At 36.4% G+C, this 27,119-nt stretch overlaps 1 protein-coding gene across 1 annotated transcript in view; it reads left to right on the forward strand.

Annotated features, from left to right (window-relative positions):
* The window catches only part of LOC127717654 (potassium voltage-gated channel subfamily H member 8-like), a 112,121-nt gene that overhangs the window by 75,081 nt on the left and 9,921 nt on the right, over positions 1 to 27,119 (forward strand). Inside the window, exons 3-10 of the mRNA XM_052223393.1 lie at positions 1,638 to 1,790; positions 16,725 to 16,891; positions 17,705 to 17,942; positions 19,117 to 19,274; positions 20,883 to 21,087; positions 21,631 to 21,825; positions 23,015 to 23,214; positions 25,831 to 26,080. Of these exons, the coding sequence (XP_052079353.1) occupies positions 1,638 to 1,790; positions 16,725 to 16,891; positions 17,705 to 17,942; positions 19,117 to 19,274; positions 20,883 to 21,087; positions 21,631 to 21,825; positions 23,015 to 23,214; positions 25,831 to 26,080 (1,566 nt within the window). The remainder of the gene's footprint in view (positions 1 to 1,637; positions 1,791 to 16,724; positions 16,892 to 17,704; positions 17,943 to 19,116; positions 19,275 to 20,882; positions 21,088 to 21,630; positions 21,826 to 23,014; positions 23,215 to 25,830; positions 26,081 to 27,119) is intronic.

Genomic DNA, 27,119 nt, shown 5'->3' on the forward strand with positions numbered 1-27,119 from the left:
GGATGCCATACTTTGACCTATAATGGTTTACTTTTACAAATTGTGATGTGGATGGAGAGTTGTCTTATTGGCACTCATACCACGTCTTCTTATATCTATGAAACGGATGAAACAGAATTTATAGTAAATAACTTAATTAGAACAGAGAGATCGAGCAATTTTGTATCCGTTTCAAAAGTTGGGTGGGATCGGACAGTTTAGCCTAAGCACCATAAGAGTTCACTCTTAACGTTTGGTGATTGTGTGGTATTTTCTTTGCTATAGCGAGTGAATAACGCGGGTCCAACCTTTTACGTCCTTTCCAAAGTACATGCTGTGTTTTTGTAACATTCCGCTGAAACGCCGACACCTCTAGCTACGAGATGGGTTTTTTGTCCTCAGTAGGATAAGCTTGGTTCAATTACTATAACACTGGGTACCATTAGGGGTAACAAAATTAGGGAACAAAACCTGGATAGAATTACTATACAGATCATTCAGACAGCAGATTATAATATATATGCAGCGTTACAATTGATTTAATCCTTTTTTGAATGGCATACAGCGAAAAAGTAGTAACTCGAATTCTTGCACGTGACAAATGATTACAAACTTAGTTTGAACCAAAAGTTCTTTTCACGTATTTAATCCAAATGTCAACCGTGTTGACATGTCAACACCGAAGTGATACATCAAGGCATGCCAGCACCGATATAAATACGGTAACTCATCCAGTGGTGTTTTTCTTTTATACAGATTCAACTGATGTGAATAAACTAATTTCATTTTTTTTTTATCTGAGCTACACGTGCCACATATGAGTTGTTGCTCTTACATTGTGTCACAATTGACTTTCACGTTATTCTGTTGAAGGACACATGTTCTAATGGAAACAAATTGACAATTTTCATGATATATATGTTTCTTTTAAGTGCCAATCTGCCTAAGAATCAGGCTGTGGTGAAAACATGACAAACAAAAACCCACTCAAGTTTACATTAATTTATGTTCAAAATGTATAATGGATCATGAATATAACATTCCTTTCCTTGTCCTGTTCTGGTAATTCAAGATATAATTTGGTTGAAATGCACTAGAAATGAAAAATTAAGGGGAGCTAACTCCGTAATTTGCTATCAATCTAACCAAAATTTATCTAGAGATTTCTCGAATTACCAGACACGCAGAAACGAAAGACCTACCATTTCTAACTCAGGATGAGGGTAACTTCAAAATAGGATGGTTAGGTCGGTGGGTTTTTTTCGGCCATGTTTTGATTTTTTTCAAAATTGCCTGATTCTTACAAAGACTGGCACTTAATCATTTATCAATTTTGACTCATTAGCATAGTAAAGTATAAACTGCCATAATGAAAATGTATACACGTATAGTTTATTGTCCGTTATATTTGTTTTTCGTTTATATCTTTGTCATAAATCATTCATTTTTTTCGTTTGAATAGTTTCACATAGTTTCACATTTTGTCATGTCGAGTCTTTTTATGGCCTGCTTTTCTGTATGGGCTTGCTCATTGTTGAAGGCCGTATGGTGACTTATAATAATAGTTGCTTACCTCCACATATTTTGACCATGGTGAATAGTTGACTCATTGGCTATCATCCCACATCTTATTTTATATGCATTATGTTTCATTCCAGAAAATGGTTTTTGGTGCTTACTTGACATTGTGCCAATCAAGAATGAAAAAAGTCAAGTTGTACTTTTCTTAGTATCACACAAAGATATTACCAAAGACCGAACACCGTCCATTGTTGACAACAATAACAAAGATGAATCAGGCTCAGATGAAGGTAAGGCATCAACATGATCCCAAAAATCATTAACTTTTTCTCAGTTCTTTAAAACAAGTTTATCATGAGACAATCCGCAAAATTCGGAAATATTTCCCAATGGAGTAAAAATCTCTCCAATTGAGCCATAATTTGATACGATGTAATGGAACAATTTTCGTAAAGAACCCCATTATTATTTGTTTTTGGGTTTTACAAAACATTGTCAGTATTTAGTAGATTTCATAGACTTGTAACTTCTCAGCAAATCAGTTCATGGCTGTAAAAATTGATGCATTTTACATTAAAATGTGCCATTTCAAATATAAAATGTGGACAAAAAAATACGTTTTTAAACACTAAAAAATATCCCTCGTTTTAGAGATGGAATACTGATTTGAGGAACTATTTTCCATTTTTTTGGGTTGTCCCCGACATGTTAAAGTGTCATGCTAAATGTAACATTTGATTGCAATGTTGTTGTTCATCACCGAAGTTATGACATGGGGAACCACAAATATCAGCAACCATTGGATTTTGTCCAGTTCTGCAAAACACGTTTGGGACAATCTGTAAAATTGTGTACTATATTTCCCAATGGAGTAAACGTCTCTCCAATTGAGCCATAATTTGAAACGATGTAATAGAACAATTTCCTTAAAGAACCCCATTATAATTCAATTTAGGGATTTACAAAGCTAGTAGCCTTTAACATTGTCAATATCTAGTAAATTTCATAGGTTTGTAACTTCTCAATACATCAGTTCATGACTGGAAAATTTGATGCATATTACATTAAAATGTGCCATTTCAAATATAAAAAGAGAGTCTAAGGATACCAAAGGGACATTCAATTGTGATAACAAAAAGTTTTTTAACACTAGAAAATATTCCTCATTTAAGAAATAGTTATTCATTTGAGGAACTATTCTCCTTTTTGCGGGTTGTCCCTAACATATTGAAGTGTCATGCTAGATGTAACATTTAATTGCAATGTTGTTGTTTATCACCGAAGTTATGACAGAAGGGATCCACAATTATCAACAACCCTTGTTTGTATATTAGAGTGATTTTAGATTTGCCTCTTCAAAAAAGATGAATTGATGGTTATTTAATATCCAGTGACAATTATGACCTGCATGTCAGGACGAGAACATATCTATGAGAGATGCGAATTTATGTAAACATTTCTAACAAAAAAGAAATATGATCATATCGATGAAAATTAAAAACTTAAAAAGGTTTTGTTTGCATTTTTTCTGATCACAAGATTACATTATAATTAAATGGATGTCATTTTAGATTTTGCTTAAAGTTCTATACAAATTCAAAATTTAGGGTTCATGTTATTTTGAAGAAGCATAAACGCAATTTATTTAAGGAATGACTGTCTATGGAGAATTTTAAAGTTCAAAAATGTGGTGCACACTGAATAACCCGCGTAGCGTGTTATCTAGGTTTCGGTTAGGGTTAGGGCTTTAAAAGTGTGCACCATTTTTTAGTTTATTTCGAATAGACAGAAAAAACATTACAGTCTTTCCTTATAATTCAATCCTAGATTCCATCCTTAAGGAATAAATCATGAAAAAAACGTTGATGACGTCACGGTCACATGACAAAATTATGTCTATGAGCTGACAGACAAAAAACTTTCAGCCTATCAGACGACGTGTAACATCTAAAATTTAATTGTATTGAAATACGGATAAATTATATCTGCATTGTTTGTAACCTTTAAAAATCTATAGAAATAATCTCAACAAAAACATTAATATAAATATATTAACTCAATTCTAAGCTTGAAATAAATATTTTATAATGTTGACTGTTTTAAAGGTTGACATTTAAAGCTTAAATGATTTGTTGGCTGACATATATAAAACAGTTCTGGCGAGAAGTAACACTGACAAGTTTACTCTAGAAAGCTTTTGACATTTATATTTCTTCCAAATTTCATTTCATCATTTTTGTTTTGTATTATGTTTATTTCAAGAAAATAAATGATCGTGTTTGGAGTGGTGTACTTTTGAAATGGTTTAAACACTATATATTAATTGGTATGTCGAGATATTAATTCAAGTATTACGTATTTGACACTATAAACGTAGAAAGTACTAACGACATTTTTGTTTTGTTGTTGTTAAAAAAATCTGACTATAAATAAAGATAGTTTTGTTGTAAGAAAAATAAATCAAGGATTACACATTTTTGGAAAAGACAATATTTTTATTCTCTACAAATAAGAAATCTTATTACAAAGTTTAAAAGTTTGTGTGTGTGTATGTGTGTGTATGTGTGTGTTTTATTATTCGAATTTGCTAAGATTTAAAGATTGATTGATTGTTTTTTGTTTGTTTGCTAAACAACGAACACGGAGGTTGAATCTTTAAAAAGCGGAGGTATATTGATTTTCTATAATTCAACTATAACAGTGTATAAATTTTGGAGTTGATGAATGCCTGTCCAAAAAACTTTTTACTTTTTACTATCATATCTTCCTTATTATATTTTCTTTATTAAATCTTTGATTGGGAAGATACAATGTGTCTTGTGTTCATATAAGGAAGACGAAGGAGAAAGTTTTCATATTTTACCTTATAATTCGCGGAAAGAATGAATATGGATTATTTGGTATGAGTTGCTTTTTCAGTGTCCAATTATAAGATTTGACATTAAGATAAAATTGACATTCATAATCTTAATACGAAAATAAAATTTAAAGTTTGATATTATCTTTAATTTTATACCTATAAAAGTACATTGCAGTTATAAAATGAAATTGTGTGAAATATACGTATTGCTTTAAATTTTGTCATATCGAGGCCCTTTATAACTTACTATACGGTTCGTTTTTGCTCATTATTGAAGTTGTACGGTGACCTAAAGTTGCTGACATTTGGTCTCTGGTGAATAGTTGTCTAAAGGCAATCATACCACATCTCCTTATTACATTTAAATGCATATATTGGTTACGTTACTCATTAATATTTTATATTCTTTCTAAGATCAACAACACGTAATAATTCCTCACATGTTATTGTAGTTTGGTTTTATTTTATAACAAAAAGGCAGATATGATACCATGAGGGCAATCATAAGCGGTAATTCAACAAATGACAGACAACACCATGGCGAAAGTGAAAAAAGATAAAACAAATGCCCAAGTACACTACTGCAGAAACCGATAGATTAAAAAGAAGACACCATAGAAAAGGGGTGAAATCAAGCAAGGGAAAAAGGGGCCGTCGTTCCTGTTCCACGAGCTATACCCGCCGTGCTACAACTGTTTAAATATAACGATGAGTCATATCTTGTGATAACGGATTGTTACACGTCACTTCTCCAACGATACAACGTCACCACATTTTCAAAAATCATAGGTTAATACAAACTCTCTAACCCTAACTTGATCTAATATGCGAACGCTTGAAATAAGACAAAACGGGGGTTTGGATATAAAACAAGCAACAAACACACTGAAAAAGTACAAAATACAACTCTTAAAAATAAATAAAAACCAAAACTATCCCCTTTCAAACAAAACTAGTACTGAAATCAGGTGCTCAGAATGGATGAGAACTAGTACTGAAATCAGGTGCTCAGAATGGACGAGAACTAGTACTGAAATCAGGTGCTTAGAATGGATGAGAACTAGTACTGAAATCAGGTGCTCAGAATGGATGAGAACTAGTACTGAAATCAGGTGCTTAGAATGGATGAGAACTAGTACTGAAATCAGGTGCTCAGAATGGACGAGAACTAGTACTGAAATCAGGTGCTCAGAATGGATTGAAACTAGTACTGAAATCAGGTGCTATGAATGAATGAGAGCTAGTACTGAAATCAGGTGCTCAGAATGGATGAAAACTAGTACTGAAATCAGGTGCTCAGAATGGATGAGAACTAGTACTGAAATCAGGTGCTCAGAATGGGCGAGAACTAGTACTGAAATCAGGTGCTCAGAATGGATGAGAACTAGTACTGAAATCAGGTGATTAGAATGGATGAGAACTAGTACTGAAATCAGGTGCTCAGAATGGACGAGAACTAGTACTGAAATCAGGTGCTTAGAATGGATGAGAACTAGTACTGAAATCAGGTGCTCAGAATGGATGAGAACTAGTACTTAAATCAGGTGCTCAGAATGGATGAGAACTAGTACTGAAATCAGGTGCTCAGAATGGATGAGAACTAGTACTGAAATCAGGTGCTCTGAATGGATGAGAACTAGTACTGAAATCAGGTGCTCAGAATAGATAAGAACTAGTACTGAAATCAGGTGCTCTGAATGGATGAGAACTAGTACTGAAATCAGGTGCTCAGAATGGATGAGAACTAGTACTGAAATCAGGTGCTCAGAATGGATGAGAACTAGTACTGAAATCAGGTGCTCTGAATGGATGAGAACTAATACTGAAATCAGGTGCTCAGAATGGATGAGAATTAGTACTGAAATTGAGATTTAGTACTGAAACCAGGTGCTCAGAATGGATGAGAACTAGTACTGAAATCAGTTGCTCAGAATGGATGTGAACTAGTACTGAAATCAGGTGCTCAGAATGGATGAAAACTAGTACTGAAATCAGGTGCTATGAATGGATGAGAACTAGTACTGAAATCAGGTGCTCAGAATGGACGAAAACTAGTACTGAAATCAGGTGCTCAGAATGGATGAGAACTAGTACTGAAATCAGGTGCTCAGAATGGACGAGAACTAGTACTAAAATCAGGTGCTCAGAATGGATGAGAACTAGTACTGAAATCAGGTGCTTAGAATGGATGAGAACTAGTATTGAAATCAGGTGCTCAGAATGGACGAGAACTAGTACTGAAATCAGGTGCTTAGAATGGATGAGAACTAGTACTGAAATCAGGTACTCAGAATGGATGAGAACTAGTACTGAAATCAGGTGCTCTGAATGGATGAGAACTAGTACTGAAATCAGGTGCTCGGAATGGATGAGACCTAGTACTGAAATCAGGTGCTTAGAATGGATGAGAACTAGTACTGAAATCAGGTGCTCAGAATGGACGAGAACTAGTACTGAAATCAGGTGCTTAGAATGGATGAGAACTAGTACTGAAATCAGTTGCTCAGAATGGATGAGAACTAGTACTGAAATCAGGTGCTCTGAATGGATGAGAACTAATACTGAAATCAGGTGCTCAGAATGGATGAGAATTAGTACTGAAATTGAGATTTAGTACTGAAATCAGGTGCTCAGAATGGACGAAAACTAGTACTGAAATCAGGTGCTCAGAATGGATGAGAACTAGTACTGAAATCAGGTGCTCAGAATGGACGAGAACTAGTACTAAAATCAGGTGCTTAGAATGGATGAGAACTAGTACTGAAATCAGGTGCTCAGAATGGACGAGAACTAGTACTGAAATCAGGTGCTTAGAATGGATGAGAACTAGTACTGAAATCAGTTGCTCAGAATTGACGAGAACTAGTACTGAAATCAGGTGCTTAGAATGGATGAGAACTAGTACTGAAATCAGGTGCTCAGAATGGACGAGAACTAGTACTGAAATCAGGTGCTCAGAATGGATGAGAACTAGTACTGAAATCAGGTGCTCTGAATGGATGAGAACTAATACTGAAATCAGGTGCTCAGAATGGATGAGAACTAGTACTGAAATCAGGTGCTCAGAATGGACGAGAACTAGTACTGAAATCAGGTGCTCAGAATGGATGAGAACTAGTACTGAAATCAGGTGCTCTGAATGGATGAGAACTAATACTGAAATCAGGTGCTCAGAATGGATGAGAATTAGTACTGAAATTGAGATTTAGTACTGAAACCAGGTGCTCAGAATGGATGAGAACTAGTACTGAAATCAGGTGCTCAGAATGGATGAGAACTAGTACTGAAATCAGGTGCTCAGAATGAATGAGAACTAGTACTGAAATCAGGTGCTCAGAATTGACGAGAACTAGTACTGAAATCAGGTGCTTAGAATGGACGAGAACTAGTACTGAAATCAGGTGCTTAGAATGGATGAGAACTAGTACTGAAATCAGGTGCTCAGAATTGACGAGAACTAGTACTGAAATCAGGTGCTCAGAATGGACGAGAACTAGTACTGAAATCAGGTACTTAGAATGGATGAGAACTAGTACTGAAATCAGGTACTCAGAATGGATGAGAACTAGTACTGAAATCAGGTGCTCTGAATGGATGAGAACTAGTACTGAAATCAGGTGCTCGGAATGGATGAGACCTAGTACTGAAATCAGGTGCTTAGAATGGATGAGAACTAGTACTGAAATCAGGTGCTCAGAATGGACGAGAACTAGTACTGAAATCAGGTGCTCAGAATGGATGAGAACTAGTACTGAAATCAGGTGCTCTGAATGGATGAGAACTAATACTGAAATCAGGTGCTCAGAATGGACGAAAACTAGTACTGAAATCAGGTGCTCAGAATGGACGAGAACTAGTACTGAAATCAGGTGCTCAGAATTGACGAGAACTAGTACTGAAATCAGGTGCTCAGAATGGACGAGAACTAGTACTGAAATCAGGTGCTTAGAATGGATGAGAACTAGTACTGAAATCAGGTACTCAGAATGGATGAGAACTAGTACTGAAATCAGGTGCTCTGAATGGATGAGAACTAGTACTGAAATCAGGTGCTCGGAATGGATGAGACCTAGTACTGAAATCAGGTGCTTAGAATGGATGAGAACTAGTACTGAAATCAGGTGCTCAGAATGGACGAGAACTAGTACTGAAATCAGGTGCTTAGAATGGATGAGAACTAGTACTGAAATCAGGTGCTCCGAATTGACGAGAACTAGTACTGAAATCAGGTGCTTAGAATGGATGAGAACTAGTACTGAAATCAGGTGCTCAGAATGGACGAGAACTAGTACTGAAATCAGGTGCTCAGAATGGATGAGAACTAGTACTGAAATCAGGTGCTCTGAATGGATGAGAACTAATACTGAAATCAGGTGCTCAGAATGGATGAGAATTAGTACTGAAATTGAGATTTAGTACTGAAACCAGGTGCTCAGAATGGATGAGAACTAGTACTGAAATCAGTTGCTCAGAATGGTTGTGAACTAGTACTGAAATCAGGTGCTCAGAATGGATGAGAACTAGTACTGAAATCAGGTGCTCAGGATTGACGAGAACTAGTACTGAAATCAGGTGCTTTGAATGGATGAGAACTAGTACTGAAATCAGGTGCTCAGAATGGACGAGACCTAGTACTGAAATCAGGTGCTCAGAATGGATGAGAACTAGTACTGAAATCAGGTGCTTAGAATGGATGAGAACTAGTACTGAAATCAGGTGCTCAGAATGGACGAAAACTAGTACTGAAATCAGGTGCTTAGAATGGATGAGAACTAGTACTGAAATCAGGTGATCAGAATGGATGAGAACTAGTACTGAAATCAGGTGCTCTGAATGGATGAGAACTAGTACTGAAATCAGGTGCTCAGAATGGATGAGAACTAGTACTGAAATCAGGTGCTCTGAATGGATGAGAACTAGTACTGAAATCAGGTGCTCGGAATGGATGAGACCTAGTACTGAAATCAGGTGCTTAGAATGGATGAGAACTAGTACTGAAATCAGGTGCTCAGAATGGACGAGAACTAGTACTGAAATCAGGTGCTCAGAATGGATGAGAACTAGTACTGAAATCAGGTGCTCTGAATGGATGAGAACTAATACTGAAATCAGGTGCTCAGAATGGATGAGAACTAGTACTGAAATCAGGTGCTCAGAATGGACGAGAACTAGTACTGAAATCAGGTGCTCAGAATTGACGAGAACTAGTACTGAAATCAGGTGCTCAGAATGGACGAGAACTAGTACTGAAATCAGGTGCTTAGAATGGATGAGAACTAGTACTGAAATCAGGTACTCAGAATGGATGAGAACTAGTACTGAAATCAGGTGCTCTGAATGGATGAGAACTAGTACTGAAATCAGGTGCTCGGAATGGATGAGACCTAGTACTGAAATCAGGTGCTTAGAATGGATGAGAACTAGTACTGAAATCAGGTGCTCAGAATGGACGAGAACTAGTACTGAAATCAGGTGCTTAGAATGGATGAGAACTAGTACTGAAATCAGGTGCTCCGAATTGACGAGAACTAGTACTGAAATCAGGTGCTTAGAATGGATGAGAACTAGTACTGAAATCAGGTGCTCAGAATGGACGAGAACTAGTACTGAAATCAGGTGCTCAGAATGGATGAGAACTAGTACTGAAATCAGGTGCTCTGAATGGATGAGAACTAATACTGAAATCAGGTGCTCAGAATGGATGAGAATTAGTACTGAAATTGAGATTTAGTACTGAAACCAGGTGCTCAGAATGGATGAGAACTAGTACTGAAATCAGTTGCTCAGAATGGTTGTGAACTAGTACTGAAATCAGGTGCTCAGAATGGATGAGAACTAGTACTGAAATCAGGTGCTCAGGATTGACGAGAACTAGTACTGAAATCAGGTGCTTTGAATGGATAAGAACTAGTACTGAAATCAGGTGCTCAGAATGGACGAGACCTAGTACTGAAATCAGGTGCTCAGAATGGATGAGAACTAGTACTGAAATCAGGTGCTTAGAATGGATGAGAACTAGTACTGAAACAGGTGCTCAGAATGGACGAAAACTAGTACTGAAATCAGGTGCTTAGAATGGATGAGAACTAGTACTGAAATCAGGTGATCAGAATGGATGAGAACTAGTACTGAAATCAGGTGCTCTGAATGGATGAGAACTAGTACTGAAATCAGGTGCTCAGAATGGATGAGAACTAGTACTGAAATCAGGTGCTCGGAATGGATGAGACCTAGTACTGAAATTGAGATTTAGTACTGAAACCAGGTGCTCAGAATGGATGAGAACTAGTACTGAAATCAGGTGCTCAGAATGGATGAGAACTAGTACTGAAATCAGGTGCTCAGGATGGATGATAACTAGTGCTGAAATCAGGTGCTTAGAATGGATGAGAACTAGTACTGAAATCAGGTGCTCAGAATGGACGAGAACTAGTACTGAAATCAGGTGCTTAGAATGGATGAGAACTAGTACTGAAATCAGGTGCTCAGAATGGTTGAGAACTAGTACTGAAATCAGGTGCTCTAAATGAATGAGAACTAGTACTGGAATCAGGTGCTCAGAATGGATGAGAACTAGTACTGAAATCAGGTGCTCAGAATGGATGAGAACTAGTACTGAAATCAGGTGCTCTGAATGGATGAGAACTAGTACTGAAATCAGGTGCTCAAAATGGATGAGAATTAGTACTGAAATCAGGTGCTCTGAATATATGAGAACTAATACTGAAATCAGGTGCTCAGGTGCTCAGAATGGTTGAGAACTAGAACTGAAACCAGGTGCTCAGAATGGATGAGAACTAGTACTGAAATCAGGTGCTCAGAATGGATTGAAACTAGTACTGAAATCAGGTGCTATGAATGGATGAGAGCTAGTACTGAAATCAGGTGTTCTGAATAGATGAGAACTAATACTGAAATCAGGTGCTCAGAATGGTTGAGAACTAGTACTGAAACCAGGTGCTCAGAATGGATGAGAACTAGTACTGAAATCAGGTGCTCAGAATGGATTGAAACTAGTACTGAAATCAGGTGCTATGAATGGATGAGAGCTAGTACTGAAATCAGGTGCTCAGAATGGATGAAAACTAGTACTGAAATCAGGTGCTCAGAATGGATGAGAACTAGTACTGAAATCAGGTGCTAAGAATGGACGAGAACTAGTACTAAAATCAGGTGCTCAGAATGGATGAGAACTAGTACTGAAATCAGGTGCTCAGAATGGACGAGAACTAGTACTGAAATCAGGTGCTTAGAATGGATGAGAACTAGTACTGAAATCAGGTGCTCAGAATGGTTGAGAACTAGTACTGAAATCAGGTGCTCTAAATGAATGAGAACTAGTACTGGAATCAGGTGCTCAGAATGGATGAGAACTAGTACTGAAATCAGGTGCTCAGAATGGATGAGAACTAGTACTGAAATCAGGTGCTCTGAATGGATGAGAACTAGTACTGAAATCAGGTGCTCAAAATGGATGAGAATTAGTACAGAAATCAGGTGCTCTGAATATATGAGAACTAATACTGAAATCAGGTGCTCAGGTGCTCAGAATGGTTGAGAACTAGAACTGAAACCAGGTGCCTAGAATGGATGAGAACTAGTACTGAAATCAGGTGCTCGGAATGGATTGAAACTAGTACTGAAATCAGGTGCTATGAATGGATGAGAGCTAGTACTGAAATCAGGTGTTCTGAATAGATGAGAACTAATACTGAAATCAGGTGCTCAGAATGGTTGAGAACTAGTACTGAAACCAGGTGCTCAGAATGGATGAGAACTAGTACTGAAATCAGGTGCTCGGAATGGATTGAAACTAGTACTGAAATCAGGTGCTATGAATGGATGAGAGCTAGTACTGAAATCAGGTGCTCAGAATGGATGAAAACTAGTACTGAAATCAGGTGCTCAGAATGGATGAGAACTAGTACTGAAATCAGGTGCTCAGAATGGACGAGAACTAGTACTAAAATCAGGTGCTCAGAATGGATGAGAACTAGTACTGAAATCAGGTGCTTAGAATGGATGAGAACTAGTACTGAAATCAGGTGCTCAGAATGGACGAGAACTAGTACTGAAATCAGGTGCTTAGAATGGATGAGAACTAGTACTGAAATCAGGTGCTCAGAATGGTTGAGAACTAGTACTGAAACCAGGTGCTCAGAATGGATGAGAACTAGTACTGAAATCAGGTGCTCAGAATGGATTGAAACTAGTACTGAAATCAGGTGCTATGAATGGATGAGAGCTAGTACTGAAATCAGGTGCTCAGAATGGATGAAAACTAGTACTGAAATCAGGTGCTCAGAATGGATGAGAATTATTACTGAAATTGAGATTTAGTACTGAAACCAGGTGCTCAGAATGGATGAGAACTAATACTGAAATCAGGTGCTCAGAATGGTTGAGAACTAGTACTGAAACCAGGTGCTCAGAATGGATGAGAACTAGTACTGAAATCAGGTACTCAGAATGGATTGAAACTAGTACTGAAATCAGGTGCTATGAATGGATGAGAGCTAGTACTGAAATCAGGTGCTCAGAATGGTTGAGAACTAGTACTGAAACCAGGTGCTCAGAATGGTTGAGAACTAGTACTGAAACCAGGTGCTCAGAATGGATGAGAACTAGTACTGAAATCAGGTGCTCAGAATGGATGAGAACTAGTACTGAAATCAGGTGCTCTGAATGGATGAGAACTAGTACTGAAATCAGGTGCTCAAAATGGATGAGAATTAGTACTGAAATCAGGTGCTCTGAATATATGAGAACTAATACTGAAATCAGGTGCTCAGGTGCTCAGAATGGTTGAGAACTAGAACTGAAACCAGGTGCTCAGAATGGATGAGAACTAGTACTGAAATCAGGTGCTCAGAATGGATTGAAACTAGTACTGAAATCAGGTGCTATGAATGGATGAGAGCTAGTACTGAAATCAGGTGTTCTGAATAGATGAGAACTAATACTGAAATCAGGTGCTCAGAATGGTTGAGAACTAGTACTGAAACCAGGTGCTCAGAATGGATGAGAACTAGTACTGAAATCAGGTGCTCAGAATGGATTGAAACTAGTACTGAAATCAGGTGCTATGAATGGATGAGAGCTAGTACTGAAATCAGGTGCTCAGAATGGATGAAAACTAGTACTGAAATCAGGTGCTCAGAATGGATGAGAACTAGTACTGAAATCAGGTGCTAAGAATGGACGAGAACTAGTACTAAAATCAGGTGCTCAGAATGGATGAGAACTAGTACTGAAATCAGGTGCTCAGAATGGACGAGAACTAGTACTGAAATCAGGTGCTTAGAATGGATGAGAACTAGTACTGAAATCAGGTGCTCAGAATGGTTGAGAACTAGTACTGAAATCAGGTGCTCTAAATGAATGAGAACTAGTACTGGAATCAGGTGCTCAGAATGGATGAGAACTAGTACTGAAATCAGGTGCTCAGAATGGATGAGAACTAGTACTGAAATCAGGTGCTCTGAATGGATGAGAACTAGTACTGAAATCAGGTGCTCAAAATGGATGAGAATTAGTACAGAAATCAGGTGCTCTGAATATATGAGAACTAATACTGAAATCAGGTGCTCAGGTGCTCAGAATGGTTGAGAACTAGAACTGAAACCAGGTGCCTAGAATGGATGAGAACTAGTACTGAAATCAGGTGCTCGGAATGGATTGAAACTAGTACTGAAATCAGGTGCTATGAATGGATGAGAGCTAGTACTGAAATCAGGTGTTCTGAATAGATGAGAACTAATACTGAAATCAGGTGCTCAGAATGGTTGAGAACTAGTACTGAAACCAGGTGCTCAGAATGGATGAGAACTAGTACTGAAATCAGGTGCTCGGAATGGATTGAAACTAGTACTGAAATCAGGTGCTATGAATGGATGAGAGCTAGTACTGAAATCAGGTGCTCAGAATGGATGAAAACTAGTACTGAAATCAGGTGCTCAGAATGGATGAGAACTAGTACTGAAATCAGGTGCTCAGAATGGACGAGAACTAGTACTAAAATCAGGTGCTCAGAATGGATGAGAACTAGTACTGAAATCAGGTGCTTAGAATGGATGAGAACTAGTACTGAAATCAGGTGCTCAGAATGGACGAGAACTAGTACTGAAATCAGGTGCTTAGAATGGATGAGAACTAGTACTGAAATCAGGTGCTCAGAATGGTTGAGAACTAGTACTGAAACCAGGTGCTCAGAATGGATGAGAACTAGTACTGAAATCAGGTGCTCAGAATGGATTGAAACTAGTACTGAAATCAGGTGCTATGAATGGATGAGAGCTAGTACTGAAATCAGGTGCTCAGAATGGATGAAAACTAGTACTGAAATCAGGTGCTCAGAATGGATGAGAATTATTACTGAAATTGAGATTTAGTACTGAAACCAGGTGCTCAGAATGGATGAGAACTAATACTGAAATCAGGTGCTCAGAATGGTTGAGAACTAGTACTGAAACCAGGTGCTCAGAATGGATGAGAACTAGTACTGAAATCAGGTACTCAGAATGGATTGAAACTAGTACTGAAATCAGGTGCTATGAATGGATGAGAACTAGTACTGAAATCAGGTGCTCAGAATGGACGAGAACTAGTACTGAAATCAGGTGCTCAGAATGGATGAGAACTAGTACTGAAATCAGGTGCTTAGAATGGATGAGAACTAGTACTGAAATCAGGTGCTCAGAATGGACGAGAACTAGTACTGAAATCAGGTGCTTAGAATGGATGAGAACTAGTACTGAAATCAGGTGCTCAGAATGGATGAGAACTAGTACTGAAATCAGGTGCTCAGAATGGATGAGAATTAGTACTGAAATTGAGATTTAGTACTGAAACCAGGTGCTCAGAATGGATGAGAACTAGTACTGAAATCAGGTGCTCTGAATGGATGAGAACTAATACTGAAATCAGGTGCTCAGAATGGATGAGAATTAGTACTGAAATTGAGATTTAGTACTGAAACCAGGTGCTCAGAATGGATGAGAACTAGTACTGAAATCAGTTGCTCAGAATGGATGTGAACTAGTACTGAAATCAGGTGCTCAGAATGGATGAGAACTAGTACTGAAATCAGTTGCTCAGAATGGATGTGAACTAGTACTGAAATCAGGTGCTCAGGATGGATGATAACTAGTACTGAAATCAGGTGCTTAGAATGGATGACAACTAGTACTGAAATCAGGTGCTCAGAATGGACGAGAACTAGTACTGAAATAAGGTGCTTAGAATGGATGAGAACTAGTACTGAAATCAGGTGCTCTGAATGGATGAGAACTAATACTGAAATCAGTTGCTCAGAATGGATGAGAATTAGTACTGAAATTGAGTTTTAGTACTGAAACCAGGTGCTCAGAATGGATGAGAACTAGTACTGAAATCAGGTGCTCTGAATGAATGAGAACTAGTACTGAAATCAGGTGCTTAGAATGGATGAGAACTAGTACTGAAATCAGGTGCTCAGAATGGATGAGAACTAGTACTGAAATCAGGTGCTCTGAATGAATGAGAACCAGTACTGAAATCAGGTGCTCAGAATGGATGAGAACTAGTACTGAAATCAGGTGCTCAGAATGGATGAGAACTAGTACTGAAATCAGGTGCTCTGAATGGATGAGAACTAGTACTGAAATCAGGTGCTCAGAATGGATGAGAACTAGTACTGAAATCAGGTGCTCTGAATAGATGAGAACTAATACTGAAATCAGGTGCTCAGAATGGTTGAGAACTAGTACTGAAACCAGGTGCTCAGAATGGATGAGAACTAGTACTGAAATCAGGTGCTCAGAATAGATTGAAACTAGTACTGAAATCAGGTGCTATGAATGGATGAGAGCTAGTACTGAAATCAGGTGCTCAGAATGGATGAAAACTAGTACTGAAATCAGGTGCTCAGAATGGATGAGAACTAGTACTGAAATCAGTTGCTTAGAATGGATGAGAACTAGTACTGAAATCAGGTGCTCAGAATGGATGAGAACTAGTACTGAAATCAGGTGCTCAGGATGGATGAAAACTAGTACTGAAATCAGGTGCTCAGAATGGATGAGCAGTTCATAATTTACTGGCGACTTTCGTTGTTATGCTCTTGGAAGAAAAAGTCCGATGATAATTCTTATTAGGTGATGTCATCATGTCACAATGTTACAATCAAATAAAAAAAGGATTGGATAATGGCTACAAAATTTGAACCTCCCCGATATCATGATGACGTTTAAAGAGATGACACCAACTTCTCCCGAAAGAACCCTTCAGGATTTTTATATTTAAAACAACGTTGCTAATTGGTTTTTTTTTCTATTTTTAGAAGACTTGTTTGATCCACCATGCTTTTTTCTTCTTCTATTTTTAGAAGAAGACTTGTTTGATCCACCAACCATTCCACTACGCAGCTCTGATATGCCAACTAACTACCATTATGACAGACGAAGAAGTCGAGCTGTCCTTTATCAGCTGTCTGGTCAGTTCGACAAACATAAGCATAACAGAACAAAGAGTAAACTACAGAAGCTCAATAATGTAAGACCAATAATATGATATTTTTATGTTTATTGTCTTTGCGGGACAATGCACACAATGTAACATAGTACCACATATCACAATAATAAATATATAATAATTATGTAATTAAACACGACTTGAAAAATAAAATATTAATAAGCACCAATATGAAAGTTACTGAACGACACAATAACCAAAAAACTACAAGAGGTTACAAGAGGTAAAAATTAAACAAGTGTCTAGACATAATATTTTTTTCTTTATCAATCGTGATATTATTACTGTGGATTCATTATCATTCGTAGAATACCAATTTTTGCGGATTTTGTGGTAATGAGTAGACCACGAATTAAAATCGTCAACAAATTACAAATATTCTATAGGCATATATACTCCTGCAAAAACACAAATTATTATACCAAGACAAATTTAAAAAAAAACTCAATCCGCGAGAATTGGTACCCACGAAAAAAAAATGAATCCACAGTTTATAGTTTTTATTAGCCATGAACTAACTCTAACAAATGTACAGATATATTTATGAACAATACATAAGATCCTGTTTGAAGCATTTGATCAAAAATTAATCGATTTATATTCAAACAAACAATGTTTTTAAGCACCACGGTGGTTTAATTACATTTCTAAATAACAAAATGAGATATTGTATGGTAACCAATGCCAATGAGTTCAAATAAAGTAGATATAAGCAAGTATAGATCAACTTTACATTCTTCTTTAATAAGATTCTTCTTGGAAAAAAGACGTTTATTTCATAAACTATATTATATTATATAATTACACAACCATGTTGAAACATATATTTTGCAGTTCACCGGGTCAATATCAGGTCAGATGCCAGAGTACAAAGTTCAAGAGGTCAAAAAATCCAAATTTGTGATTGCTCATTATGGAATTTTCAAAGTCGGCTGGGATTGGTTGATATTGTTGTGTACATTTTATACTGCCATCATGGTTCCTTATAATGCAGCATTTTCAAATAAAGACGTCAAAGAATCGCGAGATTCTATTTACTCAGATGTTGTTGTAGAAATTTTATTTATAATAGGTAAGATTTGGGTTTTTTATGACATCTTACGTGTACATATTGTGTATAGGCCGATCAAATGTAGGATGTTTTCATTTCATAATTCAGCCGATGAAAATAGTTGTTACATAACGATTGCATTATAATTTGAATTTCAATGTATCCCGACATGCATCTGCAAGGGGGTTTCGGCTCAAATTTGTTTCTCCAAAGTTAACCACAAATTAATCCCGGCCTAGTTAAACACCTCAACCAGAAGAGATAACTATAAATCAAAAAGGAAATAGTCGTAAAAAAAGAATACAATTCACTGAAAACCAACCTTAGGCTTAATGATTTGGAACCAAAGTTTTCCCTAAAGGCAATTAGCATTATAATTCTCCGGTCTAGCCATTATACAATCAGTGAGTGACGAGGTTTACTGAGATACAAAACGAGACAACAACAAATTAAGAACGAACAAAACACTTATCCTACAGGTATGTGTAAAACAAATATTTTGTCAGCCAATGGTGAGATACTCGCCACGTTTGCTCAAAGTTGTAAAAGAGGTTTCAATTTTCAGCCGAATTACACCTTAATTTCCTAGCTGGTGGAATATTTCTAAATACTCAACCTGTTGTTGTTCAGGAACGTCTTGTTCAACAATTCTTAGTTTTAAAATGCGAATTAAAATACAATCAGTGAAGTCGTCATTTTTGTTTGCCTTCCTCTGATTTTGATTTTGTGACGTTACGAAAACGTGCTTAATGACGCCCAAAGGAAGTAATACACATTTTTGACAGATCATAGGATGAAAAAGTAAAAATTTGCAGGAAGATTAACGCATGAACAGTTTCAACTAACTAGTTTGATATTTTCATCACTGACATGCAAGTTTGTAAAATTAACTGTCATGGGTTGAGAAATATCGTACAAAATACTCGATGCAGAGTATCATTTATTTATTTTGATCTAGCCTTATACGCCGTTTCAGAATCTAATGCTTTCTGGGTAATATTTTCAACCAATGGCGAGACGTTGTTTCCTTTTTTTTTTGTACAATGAAAATAACCCATAATCTTTTAGATTCTGAAAAGTCGAAATGACAACCGATGATAGACATTTAAAAAATATACATGCACTAAATAAGCCAACATATCTTTATTATGACACTATACCCTATACATATTTTGTTTTTATTTTATACTTTCAGATATAGCATTAAATTTTTGTACATCGTTTCTTAGTAGAAGTGGACATATAGTTTATGATTTAAAACAGATAGCAATCAACTATATAAAAGGATGGTTTTTATTGGACCTTCTTGCCGCCCTTCCTTTTGACTTTCTGTTTTTGTTTAATGTCAACTTGGTAAGTGATCGTGTGATTTTATGTAAAGTTTTCAATGTGGTAGATGAATCTCTATAGAAGGAAGGTTTTTATTGGACCTTCTTGCCGCCCTTCCTTTTGACTTCCTGTTTTTGTTTAATGTCAACTTGGTAAGTGATCGTGTGATTTTATGTAAAGTTTTCATTGTGGTAGATGAATCTCTATAGAAGGAAGGTTTTTATTGGACCCTCTTGTCGTACTTCCTTTTTACTTCCTGTTTTTGTGTAATGTCAACTTGGTAAGTGATCGTGTGATTTTATGTAAAGTTTTCATTGTGGTAGATGAATCTCTATAGAAGGAAGGTTTTTATTGGACCCTCTTGTCGCCCTTCCTTTTTACTTCCTGTTTTTGTTTAATGTCAACTTGGTAAGTGATCGTGTGATTTTATGTAAAGTTTTCATTGTGGTAGATGAATCTCTATAGAAGGAAGGTTTGTATTGGACCCTCTTGTCGTACTTCCTTTTTACTTCCTGTTTTTGTTTAATGTCAACTTGATAAGTGATCGTGTGATTCTTTTTAAAGTTTTCATCGAGGTAGACGAATCACCATAGAAAAAGGGTAGATAAGAAATTTTCATCAAATCAAATAAAAATTTTTTTTTAGTGTCATATTAGTCATAAAACAGTTGTTTCATAATGAAAATTATACACAATAAACATTAAAAAAACACAGGGAAAACATATCCTGCAAAACAATCTGTTCATATTTTAGATATCTTCACAATATTGAAAGTCAGATACGTATATTTTCAAATGATGTCAAAAAGAGGCGAGGATACCAAAGTGACATTCAAACTCATAAGTCGAAAATAAACTGACAACGCCATGGCGAAAAAGGAAAAAGACAAACAGACAAACATCAGTACTCAAAACATAACATAGAAAACGAAAGACTGTGCAATACGAACCCCACCAAAAACTGGAGGTGATCTCAGATGCTCAGGAAGGGTAAGCAAATCCTTCTCCACATGTGGCACCCGTCGTGTTACAGTAAACAAATGATTATTTGCATACGGGTATCGCATACAGAAAACCCTATAATCTGTACTAATGATGTTACTTCTTGGTGTAACTGTAGAAGTAGCCTTTTAAGTTTAGAAGATTTTTTTCATGTTTTTTGTATACACTTTGATAGAAAACACCAGTAAATTTGCTCAAACAAGCTTCTGGGACCTAAATTTTCATGCTTTCTAAACATTTTGATAGAACACGCCAGAATATTTGCTCAAACTAGCCAGATTATTATTATGTTATTTTACATTTTGATAAAACACGCCAGAATATTTGCTCAAACTAGCCAGATTATTATCATGTTATTTTACATTTTAATAGAACACGCCAGGATATTTGTTCAAACTAGCCAGATTATTATCATGTTATTTTACATTTTGATAGAACACGCCAGGATATTTGCTGAAACTAGCCAGATTATTATCATGTTATTTTACATTTTAACAGAACACGCCAGGATATTTGTTCAAACTAGCCAGATTATTGCCATTTTATTTTACATTTCAATAGAACACGTTTGTACATTTGATCAAACTAGCTTTCAAGAATTTGTTTTTATGTTTTCTTTACACTTTGGTAGAAAACACCAGTACATTTGCTCAAACTAGCCAGATTGTTACGTCTTGCCAGACTTCTACAGAAGATAGATAGATATTCGCAATACAGTGCTGTTGTGGTGACACTGCTGATGTGTATGTTTGCCATGAGTGCCCATTGGTTAGCATGCATATGGTACGCTATAGGATATAAGGAGTTAAAAAATAACCCACAGAACTGGACAGTAGGTATGTGTGAGTTACATAACTTATAACAGGGTAGAGGAAATCAGTTTCCTTATGTATTGATTTTAAATAATGGTCTTGCTTTTTTCTAATGGTACCGTACACAAATGAGTGTCTAATGGTACAGTACACATCTGTTTTTTATGTGTCTAAAGGTACAGTACACAAACAAATGGTTGTATAATGGTACAGTACACATATGATTTTTGTGTATAAATGTACAGCCGGTACACTAATAAATGGTTGTCCAATGGTACAGTAAACAAATGATTTTTCGTCTTATGTTACCGTACACAAATGGTTGTCTTTTTGTACAGTACACATATGATTTTTGTGTTTAAAGGTACAGTACACTAATAAATGGTTATCTAATGATACAGTAAACAAATGATTGTTAGTATATGAGTACCGCACAAAAATAAATGGTTGTCTAATGATACCGTACAGAGAACCTTATAATCTGTACTAGTGATGTCACTTCTTGATGTAACTGTAGAAGTAGCTTTTTAAGTTTACAATGGTTGATGTTTTGATGTTATTTCTTAGGTTGGTTATTTGAGTTGGCAGAAAGAATCGATGATCCCATAGATTCAAACAGAACCAACAAACCAGACATATTGACCTCCTATCTGACAGCACTTTATTTTACATGTAGTAGTTTAACTAGTGTTGGATTTGGAAATGTGTCTGCCAATACCAATGCAGAGAAAATTTTCTCAATATGTGCCATGTTAATTGGTGGTTAGTACGTCTATACATTATGTTAGGTCTATTGTTTGGAACTTATGAAATTATAGTCTTTCGACTCATTAGAGAATAAAGTCACCCCGACTGTAGAAATCAATTGTATTAGTTGTTAAAAATGACACAACCAAGGTGTGATAGCCGTGATATATTCCTAATTATAGGCAATTTGTATTAGGTGTTAAAAATGACACAACCAAGGTGTGATAGCCGTGATATATTCCTAAATAAATTATAGGCATTTTGTATTAGTTGTTAAAAATAACACAACCAAGGTGTGATAGCCGTGATATATTCCTAATTATAGGCAATTTGTATATTTTTTCCTTTGATGTTATTGCCTAATATTTTCAAGATCATAGACAGGACTTGATACTCGAAAATAACAGGCAATGACGTCATGTATCAATGCAGCAACGTCACGTGTTCATGTCCATCCGCGTCAATTTATCAATGAAATGAACGCGACTTCATTCATACAACCGAACAACTATCCCAACGTTTTGTACGTGTAAAACCAAAAAAAAAAACATACAGTTAAGACAAATTGCCGATAAAAAGAATAATGGCATTTTTTTTTAAACTGACTTCAGCAGCTCGAATATCAGCAAATCCTAGCGGGCTCGCTTGATTTTCTACTGATAAAGTCAGTATCAAAAACAAAAATGCCATTATTCTATGTATATCGTTGGTAATGTACAATCACAGATTTCAGAGGACTTGTAATGAAACATGACATACAACATCTTATATAAGTGGCGTCTCTGCCAGTACAAATTGCAGTTACCAACAGATCTAGACAAACCAAGATACAGTACAAAATCGTTTGTTGAAGAAAAAAAGACAATACCATGGTCAAATAGAAAACGATTATAAAACAAACAAAGTTCTACACAGTTAAGCTATGCATTGATTGTAGTTCAACACAGCTTGCTATATTTCTAATATAATTCTTATTTAGCTTATTATTTGTATATCTAAATGAGCATATATCAGTAATTGTTCCGTTTCACTTTCAGTCACTTTCTTTTTTCATATTATTTGTAATTAGATGAGTATACATGTACAATGTATATTACTGATTGTTCCGTTATACTTTCAGTTACCTGGTTTTTTTTAGTATTTATGTAATTAGATGAGTATACACGTACAATGTATATTACTGATTGTTCCGTTATACTTTCAGCCATGATGCACGCAGTAGTATTTGGTAATGTGACTGCCATTATACAGCGAATGTATTCTAGACGTGCCAACTATCATTATAAAACCAAAGATCTGAAAGATTTTTTTAGGACACATCATATACCAAAACCACTCAAACACAGGATGCAGGAACACTTCCAGGCAACTTGGTCTGTAAACAACGGCATCGATACCAATGAGGTAAGGTAACATCGAGGCAACGTGGTCTGTTAACAACGGCATCGATACCAATGAGGTAAGGTAACATCGAGGCAACGTGGTCTTATAACAACGGCATCGATACCAATGAGGTAAGGTAGCATCGAGGCAACGTGGTCTGTTAACAACGGCATCGATACCAATGAGGTAAGGTAACATCGAGGCAACGTGGTCTGATAACAACGGCATCAATACCAATGAGCTAAGGTAACATCGAGGCAACGTGGTCTGTAAACAACGGCATCGATACCAATGAGGTAAGGTAACATCGAGGCAACGTGGTCTGTTAACAACGGCATCGATACCAATGAGGTAAGGTAACATCGAGGCAACGTGGTCTGTTAAAAACGGCATCGATACCAATGAGGTAAGGTAACATCGAGGCAACGTGGTCTGTTAACAACGGCATCGATACCAATGAGCTAAGGTAACATCGAGGCAACGTGGTCTGTTAACAACGGCATCGATACCAATGAGGTAAGGTAACATCGAGGCAACGTGGTCTGTTAACAACGGCATCGATACCAATGAGCTAAGGTAACATCGAGGCAACGTGGTCTGATAACAACGGCATCGATACCAATGAGATAAGGTAACATCGAGACAACGTGGTCTGATAACAACGGCATCAATACCAATGAGCTAAGGTAACATCGAGGCAACGTGGTCTGTTTTAAACAACGGCATCGATACCAATGAGATAAGGTAACATCGAGGCAACGTGGTCTGATAGCAACGGCATCAATACCAATGAGCTAAGGTAACATCGAGGAAACGTGGTCTGTTAACAACAGTATCGATACCAATGAGGTAAGGTAACATCGAGGCAACGTGGTCTGTTTTAAACAACGGCATCAATACCAATGAGCTAAGGTAACAACGAGGCAACGTGGTCTGTTAACAACAGTATCGATACCAATGAGGTAAGGTAACATCGAGGCAACTTGGTCTGTTTTAAACAACGGCATCAATACCAATGAGCTAAGGTAACAACGAGGCAACGTGGTCTGTTAACAACGGTATCGATACCAATGAGGTAAGGTAACATCGAGGCAAGTAGGGCTGATAACAACGGCAACAATACCAAAGAGGTAAGATATAATCCAGGCAACTTTGCCTGTTAACAACGACATCGATACCAATGAGGCAAGGTAACATCGAGCAACGTGGTCTGTTAACAACGGCATCGATACCAATGAGGTCAGGTAACATCGAGGCAACATGGTCTGATAACAAAGGTATCGATACAAATGAGGTAAGAAAACATCCAGGCAACTTGGTCTGTCAACAACGGCATCGATACAAATGAGGTTATGAAACTCAGAAAACTATGATGTTTTCGTTGAATTATTCTAAACTCGAAGATTTTCTTCACCGAGCACAGATTGCCAAAGCTGCATTTGGCACAACATATAGGAATTTTCGATTTTTAATTCTCATCTAATGCGTACTTCGTTTGGCCTTCCAACTGATTTGATTCGAGCGTCACTGCTGAGTCTAAAGTAAACAAAATGCGTATCTGATGTACCAGGTATCTTTGGTGAAATTGTGCACTGCAAAGCTTCATACAAATGTTCTTCATCCTGTAATGAATGTATCTTGAATATTAAAAAATAACATGCTTAATATTAATATATGACCCAAAGCTCAACCCAAAAAGGATATTTTGTATCTAATACAAATACACAAATGTATGTGAATGTGAGTAAAACAATGTTTTGGAACGGCCTCGCGTCATATGTATTTATTTGTTACCAAACTCTTTCTGAAAAATGGTAACTTTAGGCCTAATATGGTAGTTACACATGTTTACTACGTCACGGTTTCACTACATTTGACATTTATAATATGACATTTTTACACACCAAAACCTGTTTATCTATTTAATGGTTTGAAGAGACATTAACTTTCAACATAGTATTGATATTATATCGTATTCCGTATTGTTGAAATATCATATTATCTTACAGCTGTAATTGGATTTATTCATGTCACTTGTTCCTACCATGAAAATACATGCTGACTTGGTTTTACTAAAAAAAGATATTTTATAAGCCTTAATATCGAAATCCTGCAGTTATTATAACCACTGGGTGGATACCTGTGCTGGTGAACTGTAAGTCCCCGGGGATATCACCAGCTCAGGTTGAAATCACGGGGTGGATACCTGTGCTGGTGAACTGTAAGTCCCCGGGGATATCACCAGCTCAGGTTGAAATACGGATATTGTTATATTTAAATTTAGCTGTTATACAATTTTGGAAATGAATATATATCCCTCATATATATATAGCTCTTGTTCCATGTCCGGAATTGGCGGTCATTTTTCTGTCCTTTAGGGTTTAATCAGATCTTTTTTGAACGTTTGCATTAAGTTTTGGATTTTCATATATTTTGGCCTTGGTCATAATTGAAGTGACATTAATTGTCAAAACAAGAACCTGGTGCAGTTAAATTGATATCATTAATGTTTCAATATTTCTGTTAAAAGAACTATCCCATTGAAATAAAAATTCCTTTTTACATTTTTTCTTCGTGAAAATGCATATGCATCTTCTTTATTTAGATATTTAGATATTATAAAACTACATTTTTCAGATTTTAAAGGATTTCCCCGATGAACTACGAGGAGAAATAGGTCTTCACCTACATCACGACATCTTATCGTTACCAATATTTGAGGATGCCACACAAGGATGTTTGAGGTCCATCTCTCTTCATACAAAGCGCGCATTTTGTGCTCCAGGAGATTTCTTATCTCACAAAGGGGATGCTGTGAACTACGTATATCTACTGTGTAATGGATCTATGGAAGTCTTGAAAGAAGAAATGGTGGTAGCTATTTTAGGTATGTTGGACAAATATTTGAAAGATGAAAACAACACGTTATAAATTTCATGCGCCCAAAGCGCCTTTGTATTTTTATTCTGGATTTACTTTCATCAGGAACGCTCAAAGCCGAATATTTGAAAGCCAAGGATTTATAAGTATCTAAACAGTTGAAGAGCTATATAACCAAAAAAGACCTGATGCAGGAATCAAAAGTACTGTTTTTTAAAAGTCATAAATACTAGTATTCTCAATCAGCACATTGAAAACTAGTATTTAGGATTCTACTATAAAAGAAAATTGTGTCCACCTATTCTCAAAGCATCACATTCTAATAACTTTGTAATTACATGAATAAGTCGTGATTATTTACCGTTTGTTCCTATACTTATCGCATGTGAATCTTTATTATATTATAAGGTGACATTTTGATGTAAGATGTAAGCTGAGTCGAATGTTCAATAGATGTTTAACTCAATCTCATTTGGTCTTTGTTGTATAGGTGTCTCATTGGCATTCATTTAGCATCTCCATATATCCAATTGTTAATATAGTCTAACGTTTGATTTTGTCAAGTTTTATCGACTTCCCCCTTTTTATATTTACTTTGAAGTTCTGTATTTTTGTTCATACTTTTTTTCATATCAAAAGGGCAGACTATCACTAAACTCCGTATACAAGAAAAGTATCATACATCCTTGAAAGCTTGTTCCTTACAATACAAGGTAATTACTTAACTTCACAAATTCCTCAGGCAAAATTGACCTTAGATGGACTCCGCTATTATTCAAGGTAATTTTGGTCATACAGCTCTTCAACTGTTTCAGTTCATATATATCCCTAGCTTTCAAATATTCGGCTTTGACCGTCCCTGATGAAGGTTAATCCAGAAAAGCGCTTCGGACTCATTACATGTATAAAGTGTTGTTTTTATTTTTTACAATTTTTAAACACCGAAAATAATTCACTTATGAAATATGTATTATACATGAATACAGTACGCATTTATCCAGATTATTCCAGAATCCATATGTGTTGACGTGGTATTTATATCTGCT

The sequence above is a fragment of the Mytilus californianus genome, unplaced genomic scaffold (assembly GCF_021869535.1).
Source record: "Mytilus californianus isolate M0D057914Y unplaced genomic scaffold, xbMytCali1.0.p SCAF_10, whole genome shotgun sequence".
NCBI classification, from domain to species: Eukaryota; Metazoa; Mollusca; class Bivalvia; order Mytilida; family Mytilidae; genus Mytilus; species Mytilus californianus.